The following is a 10,942-nucleotide window of genomic DNA, read 5'->3' as shown; positions in this document are numbered from 1 at the left end:
TGTACTTCAGGTGAAGGCTTACAGAACAAATAGTTTCTCATGAAACAGTAGTACACATATTGTTTTATGACATTGGTTAACAGTCCCACGACATGTCAACCCTCTCCCTTCTCGACCTTTTTTTTCTTTTTTTTTGGTGAAAATATACATAGCCGAAGATACACCATTTCAAAAATTTCTACAGGCACAGTTCAGTGACATCGACCACGCTCTTCCAATTGTGCTGCTATTCTCACTTTAGATGAAGGTTTACAGAACAAAATAGTTTCTCATTAAACAGTTAGTACACATGTTGTCCTATGACAATGGTTAACAACCTCAAAACACATCAACGCTATCCTTACTCAACCTTGGGTTCCCTATCACCAGCTTTCCTGTCCCCTTCTGCCTTCTAGTCCTGGACAATGTTCGTGTTTTGTCTGTGTTTAGGCACAGTTATGGAGTGGTCTTGTTTTTGTCTTATTCCATCATGATCACAGAGTGGCCTTGTCTGATGTTGACATTCTGTGAAACTATTTATGTTCAGCTGGAGAGCCCCAAGGCCTGGCCGTGAAGGCCAGGAGGTTTCCCAGATGCCAGAGGCTGCTTTTTGTCTTTCTCAGTCTTCACCACCAAAACTGCTTTACCTCAGGTATAGGCCTTGATCAGACTCTCCTCCTTCTTCCTCCTCCACCACCCAGCCTGCTCCTGTAGCGCATGAGGGGAGTTGTCCTCAGCACCTGTTTCCCCAGTTCATCAGCTTTTCTTGGCTCGCTGATTTCCCTGACCAGACAGACACTATGTATTGATGAGCTGTTTTCATGAGGTGCCGAGAGCTACCCTCAGTTCCCTCTCCTCTGGTACCGTTGGTTGCTTCCCTCTTTGCCAGTCCCTTATCCTAGATGAGCCTTGTCATTCACTATTCCCCTCTTGGGTTGATGAGTACTTTAGCAGCAAGTCATTAAACTGTAAATGTGTTTTCTAGCCTAAGTCCACAATGCTGTCCAGCAATCCTTTTTTGTATATCTTTTTTATCCCCTGTTGCACCCTCTGAGGTCACATTTCTGATGATAATCATTCTCGTTAGGCCACCAACTTCACCTCAAATGCCCTCCTTCCGGAAGATGGTCTCAATTTCTACTCTGCTAAGAAGATAGAGGCCATCTCAGATGATCTATCTCAACTTTCTTGATCCCTCATTTTTTTTTTTTCTAAATCTTCGCCCATTCTCTCTCCCTTGATCCTCACTGAAAAGAATTACATTCCTTTTCTGGCCTAACCCCTCCACTTGTGTTCCTGATCTTGTCAGCTCTTCTCAGTAACCCCATACCCCACCTTGCTACCTTCCCCCAGCCTTACAGCCTCTTCACGCTGATTCCTTCCCTTCAAAATGAAGTTCTGAGGCAGTAGAAATTCTTAGGAAGTGGTTTTTCCTCAGCTCTGCCTACTTCCTCCTCACCCCTTGACCTAACGTGATCTCATCATCACTTAACCATCTTTGTAAACTTTACCACATCAGATGAGCTTTTTCTTTGAATCTCCTGATACAGAACTCTGCAAGTTTTTCTTCTGGCTCATCTTGGTTTTCTTCTTCATAATCTCTACGAGTAGGTTTTCTCCATGAGTCTGACACATTCTCTCTTTATCTCTTCCTCTCCTCTTTGTATTTTTTTTCTGTCTCTCTCATCTTCATGGTTCCCTCTCTCTCCCACTTCCCCTTACCAATCTCATCTACTCCCAAAACTTGAATGATTCGTAAATTTGTCTCTATCCTTGACCTTTTCCCAGGGATCTAGTTCTTCATTTCTAACTGCCAGCCAGGCATCTGCAGTAGGTCATCTCCTGAGTACATCAGATATCTGAAACCAGGTTCATCAGTCTCTCTAGAACCAGGTGCTCCTGCTACAGTATGGGACCCATTGACTGGCATTCCCATTCTTTCAGCAACCCATAGTCATCTTTGATTATCAAATCCCATAGATTCCATATTGGGATTGTCTCTTGCATTTGTCCCGTCTTAGGGTGCTCACCAAGCTGTATGTATGTTGTTATTGAGCCTATTATTGGTTAAGGTCAGGGAGCTTGTTGCATTCATCTTTGCTTGCCACTTGGTGCCCAACACAGTGCCTTACCTAAAGGAGGTCCTCACTATTTGTTGAGTAGAAAATTACGAACCAAGTATTTTAATGCTTTACTTGGATTTTACGAACTAATTATCATTGAACATATTTTCCATCATTATTTCTCTTAATACTTTTGTTCTTAACCAAGCAAGCAGCAGAATAGAGTTTTATACCTAGAACCTTGGCCATAGCACTTTTGCTATTTTTCAGGAAGAGTAATTAGTTAAGGGTACATAGGTCAGGAGGTGTTAATTTCACCTTCCTCCTTGAGAGCCAGGTAGAATACATAGGGTTATTATCTTTTTATGGCAATTTTAGATAACTTACATCTCCCTTTTTACATTGATTTTTTTCTGCTTTTTACCTTCTTTATTTTTTAACAGGTTTTCAAAATGGAAACTATTCCAATGACATAAGATACTATTGATAGTGTATCAATATGACTCAGCTCTTCCCCTGCCCAGCAGAGTGTGGCCTCTCTGTGCACAGGCATGTAATACATGTGAGTTACACAGACATGAGAGAGGCCTTTTCCATCCATATGTATGTGTGTCATTTGTGGAAGTTAATAATGCCATATATCACGTGCATGTAGAATGTAAAATGTACTTCACGATGACAGCAGACTCATAAAATGAGTATTGGCTTACTATTAGAGGAAACCAGGGAAAGATTTTTGTCATTTCAAATCTGCTGTTTACTGAATTATTTCTGTCTCTGTATCTCAGATCCTGATTCTGCCTTTTTGTGTGCGTGTGTGTGTGTGTGTGTGTGTGTCAATATGTGCCTTCCTCTCCAGCCACCTTATTTCACTCCAGCCACATGGATAACAAAAGAACCCTTTGGAGAAATGAAAGATAGCAATTACACATTGGTATTCATGTTACCAGAGTCACACTGACATCCTCAGGGAGTTTAACAATGAATATCCAACATTAATTGCCACAGTAGCTGTGTGTCCGACCTTGCTGAAATGTAATACATCATTTTTACATAGTGAAATTATTTGCCACTGAAAGATTAAAACAGAATGACCATAAAATTATATTACTGTTTAGAATGACTGATATTTTTTGTTGTGAAGAAAATCCTGAGACTCAGTTGACTAAGTGGTTACATTGTCTTAGGAATCAGGACACCAGGCATTGAAATACCAGTTCTATCACTGATTTGTTGGCAATTGTGGCAATTGTGGTGGTGCAGTGGTTAAGAGCTTGGCTGCTAACCAAAAGATCAGCAGTTCTAATCCTCCAGCTGCTCCTTGGAAATCCTGTGGGAAGGTTCTACTCTGTTGTATAGGGTCACTATGAGTCGAAGTCGACCCGATGGCAACGGGTTTGGTTTTTTAATCCTTATGGAGGAGGAGTCCTGGTGGTGCAGTGGTTAAGCACTCGGCTGCTAACTGAAAGGTCGGCAGTTTGAACCCACCAGCCGCTCCACCAGAAAAATATGTGGCAGTCTGCTTCCACAAAGATTATAACTTTGGAAACCCTATGGGGCAGTTCTTCTCTGTTCTATAGGGTCGCTATGAGTTGGAATTGACTTGATGGCAACAGGTTTGGCTTTTATCCTTATGAAAGGTGAATAAAAGTTGTCGATACCCCGATAGGTCTATGGCACTGACTAATAAGATGCAGTAGATATAGTACTTTTTTTTTATTATTTTATTCTCATGAAAATATACATAACAAAACACACGCCATGTAAACAATTTCTACATATACAACTCAGTAACGCTGACCACATTCTTCAAGTTGTACCATCATTCTTGCTATCCTTTTCCCAATTGTTCCACTGTGAATATCGTACTTTTTATCAATTGGGGAAAACTATATTTTCTCTTATACCTAATTATATGGTCACTATGAGTCGGAATCGACTTAACAGTGATGGGTTTGGTTTTTTTTTTTTTATATAGATAGAAACATGCTAGGAATCCTAGAACACGTTTCACTTTTTAAAGAATTAACATCATTTTTTAGAGTGAAGGCTACTTGCAGTCAGCTTTTCCTGCTTTAATCTTTTGTTCAAATCACCAAAAATATATAAGCTAGATTTTCTTATGCACATTTCCGGTTCTTTTTCCCCTGGGCTGCCCTTGTAGTGATTTGGTGTCACACACTGGGAGGATTTCACACTAACTGCTCTGGAAGTGTTCATCACTCAGAGCCTGAGTTCACCCTGCTGGGTCAGCAGCGAGCCCTCCCCTCGGACAGTGCCACGTCAGCGGCCACGCTCGCCAGGGCTGTGGAAGCTGTGTGGGCAGAAATGAATGATTGTTCAGCCCTCTCTCCTTTTTTAAAAGGAACTGAGATGAAGGAGTCAGTGCACTCACCCATGACATCCGAATTTCAGTTAGATGAGATTCTAACTAGAGATCCATTTTTGCTTGTATTCTGGCAAGACAAGTGCATGATAAATTTGAAGCCCACCTCAAATCTGGAGGAAAAAAAAACTGAACCGAATGAGTCGTTTTGGGCCTACCTTTTAAAGTAAGGCTGTGATGTAAATAAATATGATGTGTATCGATAACAACTACTTACATGGTTTGCTGATTGTTTTAGCATTTAAATGATGTCAGTTTTATATGATTTTCCAATTTTAATAGTCTAAGTGATTGTTCAATAGGCATTAACCAGCTAAAAGAGATTATAATACACATTCAGTCAGTATTTTGTGCTTTTTGAAACTTTCAGCTTTGGATTGTCTTAATTCAGATTGTTCAGGTAGTTTTGAGTTCCCCCACTTTTTTTTCTATTTCCTTTAAAGTATTCATGTCTCTCTAAAGCTGTACCATTAGAAGGAAATTCTTAAACAGACTTCTAATTTATTCTGAATCTTTAAAAGAAATCATGATGTAAAGCAACTCCAGAAAATGTAACTTTAGTTAGCCTTGTTTTTTTCCTTTGTAATTTTCTCTCCCCTTTTCCTTCTTCCATCCATCACTCCCATCCGAAATTAAAGCAAGATGATGAAGTGACGACTGTTCAGGTTACAGAGCAAGACCAGAACGTCCTGGTGTTGAAGAAAGTGCCGGGCTGTGGCCCAACCCCCACATCTGGGAGTGCAGAGAGTGATTGGAGGTGAGAGATCCCCCCTGCAGCCTCAGAGGCACGCGCTCCTGTTTCCTTTTCCCTTCCTGGCTTCCCTCCTCTTGCTCCATCTCACTTGCTCCCTCTGCCTCCTCTCCCCCCCACCCCACTCTTTTCTCTCCGCCTCTCAAGCGTTCTAGCTGACTGCAGAGCTCTTAGCAGCTAGATGGATTCAGTCCCCCGTGAAAGGACAGAGATGGCAAGATCTTTTAGCTTTTAGGGGATGCCTTTGTTACAGACTGCTCACAATGGGCAGCTCCCGGCTGAGGGTCTTTGACCCTCATTTAGAGAGGAAGGATTCTGCGGCGCTCTCAGACAGAGAGCTGCCCTTGCCTACCTTCGATGTGCCTTATTTCAAATACATTGATGAGGAGGATGAAGACGATGAATGGAGCAGCCGCTCGCAGTCTTCGACTGAGGATGACTCAGTGGACTCTCTGCTCTCTGACAGATACGTGGTGGTGTCCGGGACGCCAGAGAAGATTTTGGAGCATCTTTTGAATGACTTGCACCTGGAAGAAGTCCAGGACAAAGAAACAGGTAAAGCTCGGGTCTCCTGCTTCCAAACTCACAGCTGTTGATGCCCTTGTCAATATGGGTAGAGGCAACACTCCCACTGCTAGCCCAAACCAGAGTGGGTGGAAATAGCTTTTGCTTTGTACACCTCCCTCTTTGCCTCATGTTGTTTTGTTTTAATCCAGTAAATGGACACATGTAGATCCCAAGCAGCTGCCTGGGAAGTAGCCGTACAAAGAAAATTTTATGAAGGCAGACGTTCTTGCTTCTTTGACGAATTTTACCAAATCTCACCTAAAGGTAGTTGGCAAGAGGCCAATATCCAGTGTGCAATGTGAAGAAATTCAAGGCGTGTGTGTGTAGGGGTTAGCAAGCATTCACCTGGCATCTAGGAAGTGCTGAGCTGGGGGGAGTAGCCCCCCTGCTGAAATGTCAACAATTAATGAAACTACTCAGCAGCTACATGCTTAGCAGCAACTTCTGCAGTTTTTTTCCAAGTGGCTTATAAACTGCCTGCTCAGAGCAAGCCCTGGTATGCAGAATATAGTTATAGCTTTTTCATACTAGAAATTGTAATTGAGTTGCCTTATTTATCAGACTTCTTGTCCTTTTAATTTAATCTACGAGCAAAATATCCGTTTAGCTTTTGCATCCTTGCACTTCTGGAAACACTACCACTCCATTTACAAAATGACTTAATCACACTTCCTTTATCGCAGAAGGGAGAGTACTTGCTTTTCTTAACCAGAATTTGTAATTTGTTCCAGTCTGGAGCAATTATTCCAATGAATCGGCCTCTAGGCTGCAGCTTGAATTCTGCAGCTTGATCTCCTGGCTAAAATGCACTTTTTTGCAGCCCGTATAGCACCTGCAATGACCTCACTTTGCAATATGTTGACTGCATCAAGAAGAGGCGGTTGTACATTGTAGTAGTGCGGGGAAACCCCTTAGGTTTTTACCATACAGAAGGGATTGAAAATTGACAGCTTAAGTGGAAGCAAGAGTTTCCTTGTGTCCCAGTAGTTTTGTCTGCACACAATTGATATCTGAGTCTCTATTGCATTCTAAAGGATATTCAGAAAAACAAGGATGTGTGAAATATGTAAACACATTTAAAAAAAAGTAGAGAAATGACCCAATCATGTGTCCTACAGTAATGTTATAGTTTGAATCTCAAAATTCAAATTAAATGCCTTATTTTGCTTATCTTTCGGGGGAAAATTAATAGTTGCCATTTCTATGCATAAAAAACAAGCTAAAAGAAAAATCATGTTCTCATGCCATTTGCTGTGTTGTCTTTGTATGTCTACAGATTAATAGTTTGTGTATCTGAGCACTATTCTCATGTTCTGCTTCCTCAGTTATAATCATCATGGAACTGGGCATCATTTTCTATATCCTGATGACCAGACTGCTTTACACAGGTGGTTTGGACTAGATTACAGGCTAGTCGTTTGTCATGGAAAGGACATCTTTAAACACGGGTAGAGGTTTGGGAAGGTTGAATGCTTTCTTATTTTTTCTAATATGAGACTTTGTGTCTAGTTAATATTATTAAGCATAGAAATTGTTAAAGCCAATACTAGGCCTCCGTTGATTTCTTTTTTACTTTGTTTTAAAATTCGTCACTAGTTTCTTTTCTTTTTACCTTTGAGAGAAATGGCCCAGGTGCCCACTAGCATGTTCCAACTGTTTAACACTGGGCATGGAGAATCACCTTCATTACCGTGGCTAATGCTGCTAGTTGCCTGTTGTTGTTGGGAAACGGCGATGTATATGGTGCCTAGTGACTTTCACTCCACTCTCTCCTCAGTTATACTAATGCTGGGGTCAAATATGTCACTTCAGCCATGTACTCAGCAAAGTAAAGAGGGCCAGGAGGCAGTAGCTTGACCCTTGTAGCACTACCACAGGGCAGGAGGGGGCCAGTTGGGGTCAGCCTCAGCTCATGTCTGTAGTTTGAGGGAGGACACTTGTGAAACTCCAGAGTTTTACAGAGATATTTGAGGAAAAAAATGGTAACACTTTTTCACCCTGTCAAATGAGACTTTTACGGGGGAAAAAAAGTCAAGTTTGGAGAAAGTGACATTTGTATAATAGAGACACTTAAGTGCAAGTCACATGTAGTTCTTCAAAACTTCAGCTAAGCACTTTGAAGAAAATACAGCAGAAAAGCCACCGTGTGAGTTTTGTTGATAAAATTAAAAGAAATGTAATCAAAATAAATTTCATGTGCAAACTGAAGTGATTATTAGTTTGTTCTAGTTCGAGTATTAAGTGAATCAGGTATTTATTTAAAGTATCCGAGGCCACTTGTCACTGACAGAGGTGGGTTCTAGTTCTTCATCTTGGTCAGGTTGGCAGCCCTCAGTATAAAAGGCCTGTGTGTACAAGAACCTAATAGAGTTACATAAACCATATGGAAGACAGATGGAGGAAAATGAGAAGGGGCTGCAATAAAAGTATACTGCAGCATTTTTATGTTCTTGAGCACCCCTTTTAGGGAGATGGAGCCATATGGGGCCGTGCAGAGCCATATGGTGGTCCTCTGCGTGGCCCCCAGTGGTGATGGGAGGAAATAAATGGTCCTGGAGGTTGGGATGAGTCTGTCTGGATTATTACATCCTACATTCCTGCACCCACCAGAGGCTGGGGAAGATAACTGAGTCAGAGAAGAGAGCAATTTCAGATGTAGGTGCAGGTTCAATAGAGGAGACCTTCTATGCTTACACAGGACAAGTTGAAATGGTTACTAATTGATGTTAACATGCAAATGGCAGAAAGTAGATGTAATTGGATGGAATAGGAAGGAGAATGCCAGGGTAGTGAACGACTATTGAGATGATTTAATGCATTTCTGTTGCTACCTTAATCAAGAATAGAATAGAAGACTAAGCAATTCATACAGTACTCTATCACTAAATCAGGCTGAGTTTTAAAAATAAAAATAAATTTTAAAATGCTTAAAAGCATTCCTACTAATGATTATCCGGAGTAATTTGGTCCACACAACACTTACCATACTTATGTTCGCAATTCCTTATGTGCTGGTAGTACTAGGCACTAAGAGTCATCTAATAAATGTCTGTGGAATGAATGAATCTTTTTTTCAACTGTTAAATAGAATGGAAAACGCTATGAGGGCACAAGAAAACCAACAAAGCATTTGGGTCTTCCTTTGCAGTCAACTTTGAAATCTTCATGATTATCTCCCTTCTGTTTACTAAATGAACAGTAACATTCCCAAGTAACAAGCAGCAATGAAGTTCAATTTAATCTAAATTTTTTAACATTTCTACTTTTACTCCATAATTCTTCATTGTCTAAAGTGGAAAAACTATTTGAGCCTGATAACGGGATATTTATTTGTGAATGTGGAAAGTGACTGAAGCGGTTTTCAAAAATTTCCATTTCCTTCAAGTTTCAGGCCTGACTTGAAATCTTTGGAATGTTAGAGAAGAATCCAACAGTTTCTGCAACTTTGTCTTTCATCTCTTCAGAAATAGGGTAGACATCATTGGGCATCCTCAGCCTGGGAGAATTATAAGGAAGGCAAGGAGAAAAACAAGGAGGTGTGGGCAGAGAAACTGGAGGGTTGGAGGGGCAGGTTCTGACCCAGCTGTGGTCTGCAGTGGGTGCTGCTCTTCATGTTTAACTCTTTCTCCTCCCTGGGAAGGATAAAGTATGCTTTGCTTAAGCATGCTTCCATTGGGACTAATGATTTCTATTTCAAAGCAGAAATAAACACTGTGTATCGGATAGATTATGTAGAGAAAAACCTTCTTACTGATTTTTCTTTCTAAATCTGTGTAATGACAGGCCTACCTCAGGGAGGCCATAAGAGGAAATACATTATTTGCTCTCCTCATCTTTCTTATGATTTCTGTCCATTCCCGTTTCCTTATTCTTTATTCATCCTTCTGAAGAAAATTTACTGATTTTCACACATTTTCAAGAACACCAAGCAAAGAGAGACTAGGATAGATAGTGGGAGTATGTGAAGTCAGGTGAAGCCTGCCATCTGATTCTCAGTAGGCCTGGCCTGGTTTGTTCAAGGCATGGCTAGCTTTTTTTTTAACTTGATAATGTTAGCACTCAGTCTTTTCTTTACTGTGTATTCTGTGTGGAAATGTCTGCTCAGCCTATTCCATCTTTCCCTGGCTGTCTATCTCAGTAACTGTGGTATGCTGTCAGCCCCACACAGTAGGCTGAGCATGCTATTGAGGAAAAAAACCCATTGCCGTCAAGTCGATTCCAACTCATAGTAACCTATAGGACAGGGTAGAACTGCCCCTAGGGTTTCCCAGGAGCAGTTGGTGGATTCGAACTGCCCATCTTTTAGGTTAGCAGCCGAACTCTTAATCACTGGGCCACCAGGGCTCCAATTGAGGAAGTGAGGTAAAATCACTGTTTCACAACCTCTGTCAAAATGCCTTATTTATATTATAGGAGTGTCCTTCGATTGACAAAGTCCAAAAGTTATTCTTAATGGCCAGCTTAGTGGCTTTTTTAGAGCATTGCACTGCCAGTACCTTGAGATAAGCTAGGACAGGCACCTCACTTTTTATTAACTTTTTTTTTTTTATTGTGTCTCCTGCCAAGACCCTAATAATCATGTCATAAGTGTTTGTTGTGGAAGAAAAGAATATTAAGAATGTTTTTTGTCTGATCACTGAAAAGGTAGACAGTTTAGGTGAAGGCCTTTGCCTTGTCTTTTGAGATTTCCAGGAAAATGTTGGGTGCCTCTGTTCTAGGCTTCCTCTCCCAGGTCACCGGACCCTAACCCTGCAGCACCATGGCTCCTTCAAGACTAAAATTTTTTGAGTGTAGGCAGAAAATTTTGCAGTTAGTAGTAAGTCTCTTCATGATTTTGTAGAAAGGGAATGCATATGAAATTATCTTGCATTTATATATTTTCTCCTGAAAATGTCACGTAACAGACCATACTTCTTGTCTGTGGCAGCACATTAGAAGCACCTGGGTCACTTTAAAGGCTACCAATGCCTAGGTTCCACCCTTAGATATTCTGATTCAATTGACCGGAAGGTTAAGGCTCAGATGTTATGGGCTTTAAAAGCTCCCTGGGTGATGCTAATACTCAGCCATGTATGAGAACCAGTGAAATAAAACGCTGTTTCACTTTTTTTTTTTTTTTTTTTGAGATTAATTCCAAGTTTCTAACAATTATAGATATATTTTTTTCCTCTGAGAGTTAGCGATATCATTTCTCCT

At 40.9% G+C, this 10,942-nt stretch overlaps 1 protein-coding gene across 2 annotated transcripts in view; it reads left to right on the top strand.

The window, feature by feature from the left end:
* RAPGEF5 (Rap guanine nucleotide exchange factor 5) overlaps positions 1-10,942 on the top strand; it is a 282,757-nt gene that overhangs the window by 194,368 nt on the left and 77,447 nt on the right. For both annotated transcript variants that reach the window (XM_023732311.1, XM_023732312.1), the window contains 2 exons: positions 5,067-5,185; positions 5,646-5,734. In XM_023732311.1, coding sequence (XP_023588079.1) covers positions 5,067-5,185; positions 5,646-5,734 — 208 coding nt within the window. The remainder of the gene's footprint in view (positions 1-5,066; positions 5,186-5,645; positions 5,735-10,942) is intronic.

Source organism: Trichechus manatus, unplaced genomic scaffold (assembly GCF_000243295.1).
Source record: "Trichechus manatus latirostris isolate Lorelei unplaced genomic scaffold, TriManLat1.0 scaffold00050, whole genome shotgun sequence".
NCBI lineage: Eukaryota > Metazoa > Chordata > Mammalia > Sirenia > Trichechidae > Trichechus > Trichechus manatus.
The sequence above is the reverse complement of the archived record's forward strand: the minus strand, read 5'-3'. Positions and strand labels throughout refer to the sequence as shown.